Below are 18,390 nucleotides of genomic sequence, written 5' to 3'. Positions count from 1 at the left end.
ATCACCATTTAGACTAATCTGATGTTTGTAAAGTCTATAAACACAATGACTGAACAAACATTACTATTTCTGTGTGCACGTTTTGAAATTAATAACATGGTTATCGTAGATTAGCGGGGCTAACCGTTAGCTGTTAGCCCCGTTAGCGGTGTCTGTAATGACTCATTAACTCTAAATGGTCCGTGAAAAAAATATTTTTTTCCAGCGAATGTCTTAGTTACAACATGATTGAGCTAACTGGAGTAGTTTCATGTCGTATCAGACAACGGGAGGCTTTTAACAGATGACGTTCTGATGTTAGCTTTGCTGCTGCTGCTGCGGCCACTGATGCTAAACATCGTGATTTCCCAAAACTGAATAAATACCACACATAGCAACACAAAACTGCTTTGCTAGCTCAATCATGTTGTAAATAAGACATCTGCTGGAAAAAAATATTTTTTTCAAGGACCGTTTAAAAGTTAATGAGTCATTACAGACACCGCTAACGGGGCTAACAGCTAACGGTAAGCCCCGCTAATCTACGATAACATTATTATTTACAAAACGTGCACACAGAAATAGTAATGTTTGTTCAATCATTGTGTTTATAGACTTTATAAACATCAGATTAGTCTAAACGGTGATATAGTGACGTAAAAAATGTAATATATATATATATATATATATATATATATATATGTGATATATATATATATATATATATGTAGCTAAACTCCGCTGGTTTTCTACCCAGAAGTATTTGTTAACAAGGCGATTCCCTCCGAAGGGACACTAACAATTCAAAGTACACGTCAAATAAAATTTCTCCAAACATGTTTCTTGTTATTTTAGGTAGTTATTATCATGCCAGTGTGTGTTCAAGTGTTCATTTCCCCCGATAAGTTGGTTTTAATTCATTATTAGATTCTATAAACACAGTCTGACCACCTCAAGCTTTTATTTTGGTACTTCTGGTGACCGGCAGTGTGAATTTGCATATTGGCTAAATATTTAGTTTTACCCAGAACATTTAGATTTAACATTTAGCATTTAGATTTAGATTTAGCATTTAGATTTAACATTTAGATTTAATATTTAGATTTGACATTTAGATTTAGATTTAATATTTAGATTTAGATTTAATATTTAGATTTAACTATTTAATATATTTCTAAGTTAAAAATTTTTGCTGTAAATGTGGTAAAAGGTGACGTTAAAAAATTCACAACACTTTTTTAAACAGTGTTTGAAGTTAAATGTGGTAAAATGTTGATGTTATTTTCAGCGTGAGCCACTTTAGAAATGGCACCCCACAGGTAAAAGACAAATTCCTAACTCTAAACAAAAGCTGTCCACATTTATATGACAGTTTGTGAGTAAAATGTTTAACCTACAACGAGAGGTACACATAAAACTGTTGAAACTTGTCAAGTTTAAAACATTATTTGAATGAAATTTTTTAAATATGTGAGTTTACAATCTGATAATATGAGTGAAAAACAGAAGCAGCCTTAAAATTCTACTTAATTTGAAATGACCTTAAAAAAGTTCAGATGACTCTTAAAGATCATGCAGTATTTGTTAAGACGCAGCTGTAAAGAAGAGTACAGTATCATCGGCATCATGATGAATATCTGGACTAAGGTAGGACAAATACCACGAACAAAATCAGATCAATCAATGGAAACTTTACCATTTACAAAAATGCAGAATAAGGGAGTTATTTTGAAATCATTATGAAGTAAAAACAATGTCCTTGTGACTTTCAAGTCAATGTGGATTTCATGAATCAGCTGTTACCATTAAGACACCAGCAAGAAGATAAGAGACATGTATTTTTTGGATGATAATTTACATTAATAACAACACTTCTAATGACAATGTGTGTTGTCATGAAATATTGAAAACATCAGCATGATAAGAGCAAACAGTGTCACACTGATAGATAGTTCTCTCATGCTGGATAATACGAGTCCCTCTGCTATCTTCCATATCCCCCAGAGGTTCCTACCTGCTGAGAGCTGAGTCTTTGCAGCTGCCTGCAATCAGCAATCAGCACCCAGCCAACCCTGCTTCATCATCTCGTCAGCCTGTGGGAGAATATCAGACCGTGGTGCAGTATGTCTTATCAAAGAGTAACAGTAGACTTCCTGACTTAAAAATACACTCATTAAATTCAGGGTGTGTCTGACTGAAAGAAAGGCAATTCATTTCTGATCAAGAGTCAGTCAGAGCATTTCCATAGAGAGCCACTTTGCATCAGCAGCACCATGCTCCAGTGCTCTGGGAGAGTTTATAGTCCTGAGAGTTGAACACTGGATGACTGACAGCTGTCCTTCATGACAACAGAAGCCACAGAAATCCTCCTCTTCATCAAAAACATGACTTTGACCTCCGTCCTCATCTGGACTCTCCTCTGCTGCTGCTTCACAGGTAAAGTCCAGAGAATCAAACTCCTCTCCTCTATCAACATCCATCCCTCTGAAATGAAGACCACAAAACCATGACGCTGCTTTATGTTTTTGTCTCTGTATCCTCAGAGTCCAGAGGTCAGGTCACAGTGACTCAGCCTGGAGCAGTGAGCTCTGCTCTGGGAGGCTCCGTCTCCATCAGCTGTAGGACCAGTCAGCAGGTTTATGTTGGGAGCTACTTGCACTGGTACCAACAGAGAGATGGAGAAACTCCTAAACTGCTCATTTATGCAACTAGCACTCGAGCATCAGGGATTCCAGGTCGTTTTTCAGGCAGTGGATCAAACTCTGACTTCACTCTGACCATCAGTGGAGTTCAGGCTGAAGATGCAGCAGTTTACTACTGTCAGAGTGTACATGAGGTCAACAGTCAGGATGTGTTCACACAGTGAAAAAGCGTCATACAAAAACCTCCCTCAGTCAGACTGAACAGAAACTGAAGTGACTGCTGCAGCTGGAAGCTACTGCAGAGACTGATACACTTCACTGAGAACACACACGCACACACACACACACACAACAAACATTGTCAAACTTTTAGTAATTTTCTTGTGATTAAAAAATAAATTCAAACATGAACAATTACCAACACAATACTAATTGATACTTTTTATTAACCGTTTGATTTTTAAGTGATTTTTCCACTAATATAACTCCAGCTGAGTACATACAGTTTGGTTCATCCTCCAAAAAAGTAACCGAACTATAACAATACATTGTCACATCAACCCTGTTGCCTGCAGACTCTCAGCACTCATCTATTGACATTCCCCAACTCAGAGACAGAAGCATGAGGAGTCCACATTTATAAAACAATCCATGAGACAACATTTATGTATTGAGTCAACAGAGGCATGAATTAGTTGTTACTATATATACATATATATATACAGTACAGGCCAAAAGTTTGGACACACCTTCTCATTCAATGCGTTTTCTTTATTTTCATGACTATTTACATTGTAGATTCTCACTGAAGGCATCAAAACTATGAATGAACACATGTGGAGTTATGTACTTAACAAAAAAAGGTGAAATAACTGAAAACATGTTTTATATTCTAGTTTCTTCAAAATAGCCGCCCTTTGCTCTGATTACTGCTTTGCACACTCTTGGCATTCTCTCCATGAGCTTCAAGAGGTAGTCACCTGAAATGGTTTCCACTTCACAGGTGTGCCTTATCAGGGTTAATTAGTGGAATTTCTTGCTTTATCAATGGGGTTGGGACCATCAGTTGTGTTGTGCAGAAGTCAGGTTAATACACAGCCGACAGCCCTATTGGACAACTGTTAAAATTCATATTATGGCAAGAACCAATCAGCTAACTAAAGAAAAACCAGTGGCCATCATTACTTTAAGAAATGAAGGTCAGTCAGTCCGGAAAATTGCAAAAACTTTAAATGTGTCCCCAAGTGGAGTCGCAAAAACCATCAAGCGCTACAACGAAACTGGCACACATGAGGACCGACCCAGGAAAGGAAGACCAAGAGTCACCTCTGCTTCTGAGGATAAGTTCATCCGAGTCACCAGCCTCAGAAATGGCAAGTTAACAGCAGCTCAGATCAGAGACCAGATGAATGCCACACAGAGTTCTAGCAGCAGACCCATCTCTAGAACAACTGTTAAGAGGAGACTGCGCCAATCAGGCCTTCATGGTCAAATAGCTGCTAGGAAACCACTGCTAAGGAGAGGCAACAAGCAGAAGAGATTTGTTTGGGCCAAGAAACACAAGGAATGGACATTAGACCAGTGGAAATCTGTGCTTTGGTCTGATGAGTCCAAATTTGAGATCTTTGGTTCCAACCGCCGTGTCTTTGTGAGACACAGAAAAGGTGAACGGATGGATTCCACATGCCTGGTTCCCACTGTGAAGCATGGAGGAGGAGGTGTGATGGTGTGGGGGTGTTTTGCTGGTGACACTGTTGGGGATTTATTCACAATTGAAGGCACACTGAACCAGCATGGCTACCACAGCATCCTGCAGCGACATGCCATCCCATCCGGTTTGCGTTTAGTTGGACGATCATTTATTTTTCAACAGGACAATGACCCCAAACACACCTCCAGGCTGTGTAAGGGCTATTTGACCAAGAAGGAGAGTGATGGAGTGCTGCGGCAGATGACCTGGCCTCCACAGTCACCGGACCTGAACCCAATCCAGATGGTTTGGGGTGAGCTGGACCACAGAGTGAAGGCAAAGGGGCCAACAAGTGCTAAACACCTCTGGGAACTCCTTCAAGACTGTTGGAAAACCATTTCAGGTGACTACCTCTTGAAGCTCATGGAGAGAATGCCAAGAGTGTGCAAAGCAGTAATCAGAGCAAAGGGTGGCTATTTTGAAGAAACTAGAATATAAAACATGTTTTCAGTTATTTCACCTTTTTTTGTTAAGTACATAACTCCACATGTGTTCATTCATAGTTTTGATGCCTTCAGTGAGAATCTACAATGTAAATAGTCATGAAAATAAAGAAAATGCATTGAATGAGAAGGTGTGTCCAAACTTTTGGCCTGTACTGTATATATATGTATATATATATATATATATATATATATGTACATATATGTATGTATGTGTATATATATATATATATATATATTTATAATATTTGTGGTAACTATCTTGCAGTATGAGCTTGAGTATAACACATCATGTGTTTTATTAAAATTCAAAACCAACTTTATTAAAAGCAACTAAAATATAATTTAAAACTTTTCAGAACTTCAGTTAATGGAGCTTCAGAGTACAAAACTGTATCGTGTGCATTAAGGCGAACCCTCAGCAGAAACTCTCTGAGATCTGTCAGATAGATTAGATCGGCTTTTCAGTGAAATAAAGTCTCACAGTAATAGATAGAATAGAATAAAATGTCTTCATTGTACATGTGCAACAAAACTGAATGCAACATCCTCAGTGCAAATTTAAGTGAAAGAAGAGCTTATAGAAACATTAACAAACTATACAGTAAAACAGTAATAAATATTACACTTAAAGAAAAGCAAAGACACTGTAAAACACATATAGGGCATTCAGCCTGTTGCTCAGATCCCTTTGTTACCGCTCTGGCCGTATTTTGATGTGTTTCAGTTTCTCTGTGTCCTTCACATGTTTGAGTTGTGTGTGAGGATCTTTGTCTCCTACCTACAGATGTGGGGTGCTGATTGGCTGGAGGTGTGGACTCAGTCTGAGGTAGTGTTGACTGCTGGTTGGCTCCTTGAATATTGCTGTTTAAAATCCTCGACTTCCCAACAGGCTGGTTGACAGTCATATGACAGCAGCAGTTTTCCTGTCCTCGGCCTCCAAACCTTTAGTATTGTGTTTGTGTTAAACCTGAAGAATTGTTTTTTCTGTAGTGACTGACTGTGCCTCCTGTTGGCCATCTTAGTGAGATATTTGTATTTGTATTTGTTGAAATATTGTGAGCATTTAATAGCTTATTTGTCTCAATAGCTCACCTTTATTATTTATTACTAAACTTTGCAGCTGTAGGGGTGGGCTGCCATTTTATTTTGCATATTTTTCTCATGTTTCTGATGATTTTCTTTTCCCATAGGTGTAGCTAGATATTTGTTTTGTTTATTGTTTTGGCCTTGGTCCACCTGAGTTATTTTTGCATCACATCACTGTTCAATTCAATTCAATTTTATTTATAAAGCCCAGTATCACAAATCACAATTTGCCTCACAGGGCTTTACAGCATACGACATCCCTCTGTCCTTATGACCCTCACAGCTGATCAGGAAAAACTCCCCAAAAAACCCTTTAACGGGGAAAAAAAACGGTAGAAACCTCAGGAAGAGCAACTGAGGAGGGATCCCTCTTCCAGGACGGACAGACGTGCAATAGATGTCGTACAGAACAGATCAGCATAATAAATTAACAGTAATCTGTATGACACAATGAGACAGAGAGAGAGACAGAGAGAGAGAGAGAGATGCAGGTAATGACAGTAGCTTACAACAACATTATTGAAAGTAATAATATTATAGTTATAGTTCTGGCTACTGTGGTACAATATGTTAAAAGTATGTATTAATATCTGGCAGTATACATGTGTGACAATAGTCATATGTGTATAATAACAGTAGAAGTATGACTAATGACTAATGATGGCAGCAGCAGCAGGAGGCATCTGGCAGGACCACGGCAGCAGCACAACCACACACGTCACGCTGTCCAGGCACCGCTGCGATATGAGTTAATCTGAGAGACAGTGGAGCACAAAGGCTCCGGAGAAGAAGCCGAGTTAGTGACATCCAGAATGGCCGAGTTAGCAAGATGCAGTAATAGAATACGAGAGAGAGAGAGAGAGAGAGAGAGAGAGAGAGAGAGAGAAAGAGAGAAGGTGCCCGGTGTATTATAGGGGGGTCCCCCGGCAGACTAGGCCTAAGTCAGCCTAACTAGGGGCTGGTACAGGGCAAGCCTGAGCCAGCCCTAACTATAAGCTTTATCAAAGAGGAAAGTCTTAAGTCTAGTCTTAAATGTGGAGACGGTGTCTGCCTCCTGGACCATAACAGGAAGATGATTCCACAGGAGAGGAGCCTGATAGCTGAAGGCTCTAGCTCCTGATCTACTTTTGGAGACTTTAGGGACCACGAGTAACCCTGCGTTCTCAGAGCGCAGTGTTCTGGTGGGATAATATGGCACTATGAGCTCTCTAAGATATGACGGAACTTAACCATTTAGAGCTTTATAAGTTAACAGTAGGATTTTAAATTCAATTCTGGATTTTACAGGGAGCCAGTGCAGAGAAGCTAAAACAGGAGAAATATGATCTTGTTTCTTAGTTCCTGTTAGTACACGTGCTGCTGCATTCTGAATTAGCTGGAGAGTTTTTAAGGACTTACTAGAGCTACCTGATAATAGAGAGTTACAGTAATCCAGCCTTGAGGTAACAAAAGCGTGGACCAATTTTTCTGCATCTTTTCGGGTCAGGATAGGCCTAATTTTCACAATATTACACAGATGAAAAAATGCAGTCCGTGAGGTTTGTTTTAAATGAGAATTAAAAGACAAATCTTGATCAAATATTACTCCGAGGTTTCTTACAGTAGTGCTAGAGGCCAGAGCAATGCCATCTAGAGAAACTATGTCATCAGATAAAGAGTCTCTGAGTTGTTTGGGGCCAAGAACAATAACTTCAGTTTTGTCTAAATTTAACATCAGGAAATTGGTGCTCATCCAAGTTTTTATGTCTTTAAGGCAGTTATGGAGTTTAGTTAATTGATTACTTTCTTCTGGCTTCATCGATAAATACAACTGAGTATCATCTGCATAACAATGGAAATTTACAGAGTGATTTCTAATGATGTTACCTAAAGGAAGCATATATAGAGTAAATAGGATTGGTCCGAGCACAGAACCTTGCGGAACTCCAAAACAAACTTTGGTACGTAAGGATGATTCATTATGAACATCAACAAACTGAAAACGATCAGATAAATAAGATTTAAACCAGCTTAGTGCAGAACCTTTTAGGCCAATTAAGTGATCCAGTCTCTGCAGTAGAATTTGATGGTCAATTGTGTCAAACGCTGTACTAAGATCTAATAAAACAAGTACAGAGACAAGTCCTTTGTCTGAAGCAATCAGAAGGTCATTTGTAATTTTAACTAGAGCTGTCTCAGTGCTATGATGCACTCTAAATCCTGACTGAAATTCCTCAAATAAATTATTATCATGGAGAAAATCACACAGCTGGTCTGCGACTACTTTCTCAAGGATCTTTGACATAAAGGGAAGATTAGATATTGGTCTATAGTTGGCTAACACCTCTGGATCCAGGGTGGGCTTTTTTAGGAGAGGTTTAATTACAGCTACCTTAAAAGACTGTGGTACATAGCCTGTTAATAAGGATATATTGATCATATCTAATATATGAGTGTTAACTAAAGGAAAGACCTCCTTAAGTAGCCTAGTTGGGATGGGGTCTAAGAGAAACGTTGATGATTTAGATGAAGAAATCACTGCTGTCAATTCTTGAAGAGAAATTGGGGAGAAGCAGTCTAAATATATATTAGGTCTTACCGGTGTGTTTGAGGTTAGATAGGAACTATCTGAGGACAGGAGGTCATGAATTTTGCCTCTAATAGTTAGAATTCTGTCATTAAAAAAGCTCATAAAATCATTACTGCTAAGGGCTAAAGGAATACAAGGCTCAATAGAGCTTTGACTCTCAGTCAGCCTGGCTACAGTGCTGAAAAGAAACCTGGGGTTGTTCTTGTTTTCTTCTATGAATGCTGAGTAATAGTTTGCTCTGGCATTGCGGAGGCCCCTCTTATACGTTTTGAGACTGTCTGCACAGATTAAACGAGATTCTTCCAGTTTGGTTAATCGCCAATTCCTTTCAAATTTTCTCGATATTTGTTTTAACTTACGGGTTTGAGAGTTATACCAAGGAGCGAACTTTCTTTGCTTTGTTAACTTCTTTTTAAGAGGAGCTACAGAGTCAAGTGTTGTTCGCAGCGAGCCTACGGCGCTATCGACAAAATGATCAAAGTCGGTACAGGAAACCTCTGTTACTGAGGGACTTGGTATTGAATTTAACGACGGAGTAATCTTTTCCTTAAATTTTGCGACAGCACTATCTGATAAACATCTAGTATAGTAACTGTTGCTGAGTGGCGTGTAATCGGGTAAAAAGAAATCAAAAGTAATCAGATAATGATCCGATAGCGAGGGATTCTGTGGAAAGATATTTAGGTTATCAATTTCAATTCCATACATCAGAACTAGATCGAGGGTATGGTTAAAACAGTGAGTGGGTTCATGTACACCCTGACTGAAGCCAATGGAGTCTATTAATGAGATAAACACGGTAGCCAGGGAGTCATTATCAACGTCGACATGAATGTTAAAATCGCCTACAATAATAACTTTATCTGATTTAAGAACTAAACTGGATAAAAACTCTGAGAATTCAGATACAAATTCAGAATACGGGCCAGGAGCATGGTACACTATAACAAATAAAAGTGGCTGCGAGGTTTTCCAGGTCGGATGTAAAAGACTAAGAACGAGGCTTTCAAATGAATTATAATCTAGTTTAGGTTTAGGGCTGATTAACAGACTAGAGTTAAAAATGGCTGCAACTCCCCCTCCTCGGCCGCTGCCTCGAGGAATGTGGGTATTATTATGACTGGGAGGAGTGGACTCATTGAGACTGACATATTCATCTTGACACAGCCAGGTTTCAGTGAGACTGAGTAAATCAATATGATTATCTGATATTAATTCGTTTACTAACACTGCTTTAGACGATAGAGACCTGATATTTAACAGTCCGCATTTAATTCTCCTGTTTTGTCTTTCTGTCACAGAAGAGGTTTTAATTTTTATGAGGTTGTTATGCACAACTCCTCTTTGTTTAATTTTAGATTTAAATAATTTAGGTGGTCGGGGGACAGACACCGTTTGTATAAAACTATGAAAACTATGGCTGGGTAACTGAGCTAGAAGCTCAGAGAGGCGTATAGGACTGCGTCTCCGAGTCCTGGTCTCAACTCTGGGTTGTCAGGGATTTAAATTACTGATAAAGTTTGCCAGGTTCCTAGAAATGAGAGCAGCTCCATCCAAAGTGGGATGAATGCCGTCTCTCCTAATAAGACCAGGTTTTCCCCAGAAAGTTTGCCAATTATTAACGAAACCCACATCGTTTGCTGGACACCACCTGGACAGCCAGCGGTTAAATGATGACATGCGGCTAAACATGTCATCAGTGGTCAGATTTGGGAGGGGTCCAGAGAAAACTACGGAGTCCGACATCGTTTTTGCATATTCACACACCGAGGCAATATTAATTTTAGTGACCTCCGATTGGCGTAACCGGGTGTCATTGCCGCCGACGTGAATAACAATCTTACTGAATCTACGTTTAGCTTTATCCAGCAGTTTTAAATTTGACTCAATGTCGCCCGCTCTGGCCCCAGGGATACATTTGACTATGGCCGCTGGTGTTGCTAACTTCACGTTCCTCAGAATAGAGCTGCCAATAACCAGAGTTTTATCCTCAGCGGGTGTGTCGCTGAGTGGGGAAAAGTGGTTGGAAACGTGAACAGGCTGGTGGTGAGCCGTGGGCTTCGGCTTGGAGCTGCGCCTCTCACGAACAGTTACCCAGCCTCCCGGCTACACGGGAGTTGCTGGAGGACAGTTAGCAGAGGCTAAGGCTATGCTATGTGGCTCCGCACCGGCTACAGGGGGCTGGCTAACTACCGCAGCTACTGAATGGTTTTCCATGGTGTGGAGCCGCGCTTCTAATTCACTAAGCCTGTTAAACAGCATGTAGATTGAAAAGATAACTGGACCAAAAATAGAACCTTGTGGCGCTCCACAATTGATGTGAGCCATGGAGGATGAGGAGCTGCCAAGCGTTACAGAGTAAGTTCTGTTAGACAAATAGAACTTGAATCAGTTAAAAGCAGGACCTGATACAACTACCAACCCCTCAGGCAGTTTTAGAGAACTTCATGATCTATTGTATCGAAGGCCACACTGATATTTAGAAGAACTAAAATAGAACAGAGCCCTGCATCTGCATTTAAAAGAAGATCATAAGTCACTTTAAGGAGAGCTGTCTCTGTACTGTGTGTAAAACAAAAGCCTGATGGGAATTTATCTGAAAGGCTATTGTCATTGAAAGAAGTTGTTAAACTGACTTTTTTTCTATAACCTTTTATAAAAAGGCAGTTTTGAAACAGGCCTGTTGTTGGCTGGATAGACAGGGCCAAGGTTAGATTTCTTAAAGAGAGGCTGTACAACAGCATATTCAAAACTCGACAGAAAGTTTCCAGTGACTAATGAGCATTTATAATAGAAACAACAACCACACATTATGGGTATAAAATACTTGACTGCAAGATTAACAGTGCATCAGTCTTCACAAGAAGCTTTAGTGGCGCTAAGCTATGAAGACCAATGCAAACAAGTAGGAGGAAAAAAAAAAGAAACCTCGGAGTAACATTTGATCAAAATTTGTCTTTTAATTCTCATTTAAAACAAACCTCACGGACTGCATTTTTTCATCTGTGTAATATTGCGAAAATCAGGCCTATCCTGACCCGAAAAGATGCAGAAGAATTGGTCCACGCTTTTGATATCTCAAGGCTGGATTACTGTAACTCTCTATTATCAGGTAGCTCTAGTAAGTCCTTAAAAACTCTCCAGCTAATTCAGAATGCAGCAGCACGTGTACTAACAGGAACTAAGAAACGAGATCATATTTCTCCTGTTTTAGCTTCTCTGCACTGGCTCCCTGTAAAATCCAGAATTGAATTTAAAATCCTACTGTTAACTTATAAAGCTCTAAATGGTCAAGCTCCGTCATATCTTAGTGAGCTCATAGTGCCATATTATCCCACCAGAACACTGCGCTCTGAGAACGCAGGGTTACTCGTGGTCCCTAAAGTCTCCAAAAGTAGATCAGGAGCCAGAGCCTTCAGCTATCAGGCTCCTCTCCTGTGGAATCATCTTCCTGTTACGGTCCGGGAGGCAGACACCGTCTCCACATTTAAGACTAGACTTAAGACTTTCCTCTTTGATAAAGCTTATAGTTAGGGCTGGCTCAGGCTTGCCCTGTACCAGCCCCTAGTTAGGCTGACTTAGGCCTAGTCTGCCGGAGGACCCCCCTATAATACACCGGGCACCTTCTCTCCTTCTCTCTCTCTCTCTCTCTCTCTCTCTCTCTCTCTCTCTCCTTCTCTCTCTCTCTCTCTCTCTCTCTCTCTCCCTCGTATTCTATTACTGCATCTTGCTAACTCGACCATTCTGGATGTCACTAACTCGGCTTCTTGTCCGGAGCCTTTGTGCTCCACTGTCTCTCAGATTAACTCATATCACAGCGGTGCCTGGACAGCGTGACGTGTGTGGTTGTGCTGCTGCCGTGGTCCTGCCAGATGCCTCCTGCTGCTGCTGCCATCATTAGTCATTAGTCATACTTCTACTGTTATTGTACACATATGATTATTGTCACATATGTATACTGTCAGATATTAATATATTATTATTAATTATAATATTATTACTTTCATTAATGTTGTGATATTGGGCTTTATAAATAAAATTAATTGATAGATTGATGGAATGCTTCTCGTCCAATCAAATTACTCGGTCGGAACTAACTGTTGTGTAAATCACAATATCTAATCTGTGTTTAAAGTTATCAGTCAGATCAGAACATTGTGCAGCTTGTCTGACTTCTTTCAACCACATTTTAAATGTACATCAAGTATTTAGTTTTGAATCCACATTCCACTGAACTGAGATAAAGTAGTTTAAACAAAATATTTTCATTATGTAAGAAAATCAAAATGTCATTTAGAAATTTGGAATCATCTTCTCATGTCTTACTTGATGAACATCTCTTCCTGTCTTTTTAGGATCTATTTGTCTTTTTTTTTTACCTTTGTTATTTCAACATTAGATTCACTGTGTAAACAGTATATGAATCACTGTAGACTTAATTCAAAAACCATCTGCATTTACATATAAATCTTTTTATAGACTGGCACCTTTCACATCACTCTTTATACATTGTTGTCAACCAAAACAATGTATGAATCTTTTTTTCTTTTTTTTTTTTGGATTTTTTTTTTGGGCAGTTTTGCCTTTAATTGTTAGGAAAGTCAAGTGTGAAAAGGGGAGAGAGAGAGGGAATTACATGCAGCAAAGGGCCACAAGCTGGAGTCGAACCCGGGCTGCTGCAGCAACAGCCTTATACATAGGGCGCTATGGATCTCTATCCACTAAGCCACCGACGCTCCACAAAGTTTGAATCTTGATTAAATATTTCAAAGGTTCAGTTTAATGAGGCATAAAATGTCCCATAACAGAGTTATATCTGCTTTACTATCAGCTTGGAGGACATAAAATAAATCATTGTCAAAAAGGCCATACTACCATGTAGATATTAGGGGCAATACTCCCAGTAGTGAAGAGGAAACAGCCTGATATGTTGAGGACAGCTCCAGTTGACTGACTCTGTGTGTTTGCATATGTGTCCTGCCTCTCTGCTCCCAGCCGTTAAGAGGCCAGTGTTGATCAGTGGCTGTCCAGGCCTTTCACAGCCACTGACACGCCGGCAGCACAATGATGATGTCACTGATTCTACTGCTGGCCACCCTGGGGCTCCTTGTTCAGGGTGAGACTCTCTTCTGTCTGAAAACTTTGCTTCAGGATGCAACCAGGTTCACCACAATGATGTTCTGCTCTGATGGAGAAACACTGAAACAAGCAGCATTTACCTTCTTCCATCTATTCTCCATGTTAAAGAAATGAGACTCTTCTGTTTGGATGTTGATCATCTTTCTCCAAGCTGGATCTGTCTCAATAACCCTTCTCCTCTTTCTCATGTTTTCAGATTCATCAGGAGAAATCATCCTGACTCAGTCTCCTAGATCTCAGTCTGTTGCTCCAGGACAAACTGTTTCCATCACGTGTTCAGCCAGTTCAGGTGTTGAAGGAAATGGCAAGAAATGGCTCCACTGGTACCTTCAGAAACCTGGAGAAGCTCCTAAACTCCTGATTTATCTAGCTACAGGCCGTCAATCTGGAGTTTCAGATCGTTTTAGTGGAAGTGGATCTGCAACTGACTTCACTCTGACCATCAGAGGAGTTCAGGCTGAAGATTCAGGAGTTTATTACTGTCAGCAGAGTTACAGCTTCCCATTCACACAGCGATACAGCGTCGTACAAAAACCTCCCTCAGCTGGAGAGGAACTGATCTGACACAACAGCTGCACTGAAACTAAAACAACACAAGTTTTACTCAGAACAAAAAAATGCAGTTAAAAATAATTCACTTAGAACATTTATTATCTAAATATACTGTATATAAAACACTATGTATATTTTATTTATTCAGGGTTTTAACATTCTGCTGCACATCAAAGCTAAACTCTGTTGAAGAATAATTTCAATCCTTTGATAAGTTTAATTAATAGAGTATGATAACACATGAACACTAAAACTGTAAATATTATTTATTTTAAATTTTCATTGGATCTTGAACAAATTGATTATTTAAATAAATTACAATATTTAATCTCAATAATTTTTTTCATGTTGTTTAATTACTAGTTATGCGTATTACATAATTCAGCCATTTTGTGTGTTTTGTATTCCAACAAAAACATGTATTTCATAATTAACAACAAAAACATATTATGGAGTATGTAAATAAGTCACATTTTAATTCTGTCCTTTTGTCATCTCTTTATTTCTCTTTGTGGTTCTTCAGCAGAAACAGGATGTAAATATTTCCCAGTTTAAATTTGTAGATCAAACTCATTTTATTTCTCTCTATGCAGACGATATACTGCTATTTATTTCAGATTTAACAAACACTTTTCTGACTTTTGTAGATTAATTCAAATAATAATGCATGTTCTTTGGAGACACCTGAAGTAATTACAATATTACAGTCCTTACTATAAAGACACTTCAGTAATGAGAGCTGATTGGATGAACTGATTGGATGATTTATCATTTAAATGTTCCTACCATGGGTTTTGTTCCAAAGGTTTATTATTACAGACAAATCTGTAATGACTATAGCAGAATAAGTTTTACAGTCATGAAGGCATTCATATCCATTGTGACAACAGATGATGGACTTATACTACTACCATCACTGTTTGTACTAATCAAACAATAATGAGGAGTTTTGTCTGAGTTTATGAACTCTTAAAATGTTCAGTAAAAATAGACCTATATCATATATTCTGAAACTTTCTTTCTGAATTCATCACAGAAAACTTACAGGATCTTGATCAGCTTATTTTTCCTCTGGATTTAATAAAGTTACTGTTACTATGAAGAGAAAATCATTCAGACACTTTGATAATAATAAAGATGAAAACAAGTGATTTGATGAACACGTCTTTATTATGTGGAAACAGTGAAATAATATTGAAACATTGCAACAAGCTGGTAAATATTGCTATTGAAAGATGTCAAATGAAAGACAGAGATAGTTCCAGAGTGCAGAGTGAGAGCAGTAGCAGAGTAAAACCAGTAGCAGAGTCCCAGTGAGTCAGGTCAGGACTGGGAACACTGGTCTCTCCTCAGTGTCTCTGAGAGCGGAGTCTGGGAGCCCTGGGTGGCCTCACAGGTCACAGAGCCCACCTTCCCCCACTGGTCTGCAGGGAGCCTCAGGGTGCTGCTCCAGCTGTAGTGGCCGTCCTTCTCCAGCACCCCGGGGCTCCTGCTCTCCTCCCAGCTGCTGCTGCTGCTGCTGCTGCTGCCGTCCACCTTCCAGGCCAGACTCCAGTCTGAGGGGAAGCCCTTGTTGGCCAGGCACATGAGTGTGGCCTTCCCCTGCTGCAGCTCCTCTCTGGAGGGGGGCAGCACCGTCAGGGTGGGGACGACTCGACCCACTGGAGGAGGAGACACAGAGACAATATGAGGAAAGTTCATACAAAGAGAAAATAAACCCCACCCTGGTGGCTGCAGCAGAGGAGGCTAGTAGTTCTATTGGTCGTCCTCAGATTGGATGAAACTGGTCATTAACGTTTCACTTCCCTCTTTGAGCTCAGTAACCATGGCAACAGACAGGCATCACTGCTGAACCATAGCAACAGACAGGTTTCAGGACTAAAGACAAAAAGTTGAACGTGGCATTTTGTTCCTCTGATGTATTCACGTTTAATCTGCCTCTGTCTAATCTAAAAAAATGGTTTACATTATTGTAAGGTGTCTTAAAAAATAACTGGTCTGAAACAGAAAAGACCTTGATGGTGTGTGCTGGCTTTGTTGGTTCAAAGTGAACATCGTAACAACTGAATTACATATTAAACTCATCAAATCAGTCCTACTCATACAGCATGTTGTTTAAACAACAGCCATCTTTGAAGATACTTTTTCATGACATGCATTGTGTGAAGATTGTCAATGTTTGAGAAAGATCAATAAAACCTATGAGAATGTTTGCCCCAGTAGTTGGGCTGAAAGTTTCACATTATTTCCATCTGACAGAATCATTTGTGGAAACTTCATATTTATAAACTGTTTCAACTGAAATTCTAGAGAAACAAAATATTGAACTGAAGAAGAATTGAGTCTGTTTGAGGACATTATGTGACACATTTAAGAATCATCACAATTATATTAAACTCCAATTATCAGCTAAAATATTGCAGCACAGTCTACAGATATGAAATAAAACAGAATCAATATTGAATTTGGGTTATTAAAGGAGTCAAATGTACTTACAGTTAACATCCAGTCTGGTTCCTCCACCGAACGTGTACCACAGTGATACAAACTCATTGAGCCGCCATACAAAAACCTCTGACTGTACAGAGACACGGCTCTCTGACTTTGACACAAACACACTCACCAAACACATTCCCAGTTTACCCAGTTTATTAAGTGACTGCTTGTAATGTTTGAAACTTATTCACAAATATGACTATTTATTTAACATTTAGTTTTCTGAAATGTTTAACATCTACAAGCAATAATAATTTCTCTTCAGGTAAAACAAATTAAAATTTCTCCAATAAATTCTGACAAATATAAATGATTATTATGAACTCATGTTTATTGTAGATTATGATCATTGATAAACAGGAATTTTGTTAAATAGTAAAATTGTCGCACTGTGAAGTTGATTTGTTTGGTATTGAATTAGAGGAAATTCATAAAATATTCAGGTATAAATTTGCCCATAAAACTCAAAGCAAATCCACATGTAAATGATGAGTGACACATTCCTGATCAATCCTCTGATAAATGTATTGATCCATTGATAAACAGCATCATCAGAGTAATCCAAGTCCCTGTTGGAGTCAGTCAGAGCATTTCCATAGAGAGCCACTTTGCATCAGCAGCACCATGCTCCAGTGCTCTGGGAGAGTTTATAGTCCTGAGAGTTGAACACTGGATGACTGACAGCTGTCCTTCATGACAACAGAAGCCACAGAAATCCTCCTCTTCATCAAAAACATGACTTTGACCTCCGTCCTCATCTGGACTCTCCTCTGCTGCTGCTTCACAGGTAAAGTCCAGAGAATCAATCTCCTCTCCTCTATCACCATCCGTCCTCTGAAATGAAGACCACAAAACCATGACGCTGCTTTATGTTTTTGTGTCTGTATCCTCAGAGTCCAGAGGTCAGGTCACAGTGACTCAGCCTGGAGCAGTGAGCTCTGCTCTGGAAGGCTCCGTCTCCATCAGCTGTAGGACCAGTCAGAGTGTTCCTTGCTCACCCCCGTGTTTAGCCTGGTACCAACAGAGAGATGGAGAAACTCCCAAACTGCTTATTTATAGTACTAGCACTCGAGCATCAGGGACTCCAGGTCGTTTTTCAGGCAGTGGATCAAACTCTGACTTCACTCTGACCATCAGTGGAGTTCAGGCTGAAGATGCAGCAGTTTACTACTGTCAGAGTTATCACAACAGTCCAGTTGTGTTCACACAGTGAAAAAGCGTCATACAAAAACCTCCCTCAGTCAGACTGAACAGAAACTGAAGTGACTGCTGCAGCTGGAAGCTACTGCAGAGACTGATACACTTCACTGAGGACACACACACACACCCACACACACACACACACACACACACACACACACACACAGATTATTTCTAGTGTTCATTGTGTGTCCATCAGTCCACCTCAAGCAGCTGAAAGTTTCCTCAGATGAAGGGAACAGTTTCAGTGAAGAAGCCCAATCAGACCATTAAACTCACAACAACAGCAGTCAGCTCCACTGATGTAGAGACGTAAACCAACGTCACAACATGTGAAACATCAGTGTCCACACATCACATTAAATCCCATTTGAAGCTTCTTAGCTGTAATGCAACAAATCCTCCTCGAGGCAGAAATACTGACACTGTCATAAACACAATGCATTCAATGTCACATGTCATACAGTACATGTCACTGAACATAGTGTGGAAGAAGTCACATTAGGTTTGGACTCAAACAGCACACCAAGA

The 18,390-nt window shown here is 39.6% G+C and overlaps 1 gene segment (V, D, J or C); it reads left to right on the top strand.

The window, feature by feature from the left end:
* The first annotated feature begins 13,393 nt into the window (after positions 1–13,393).
* LOC144467348 (Ig kappa chain V-III region PC 2485/PC 4039-like) lies at positions 13,394–14,190 on the top strand. The segment is given in 2 exon segments: positions 13,394–13,588; positions 13,808–14,190. Coding segments are annotated over 2 exon segments (420 nt in total).
* Positions 14,191–18,390: the final 4,200 nt, after the last annotated feature.

Source organism: Epinephelus lanceolatus, chromosome 16 (genome assembly GCF_041903045.1).
Source record: "Epinephelus lanceolatus isolate andai-2023 chromosome 16, ASM4190304v1, whole genome shotgun sequence".
NCBI lineage: Eukaryota > Metazoa > Chordata > Actinopteri > Perciformes > Serranidae > Epinephelus > Epinephelus lanceolatus.
This window is presented reverse-complemented; position numbering and strand designations above follow the sequence as displayed.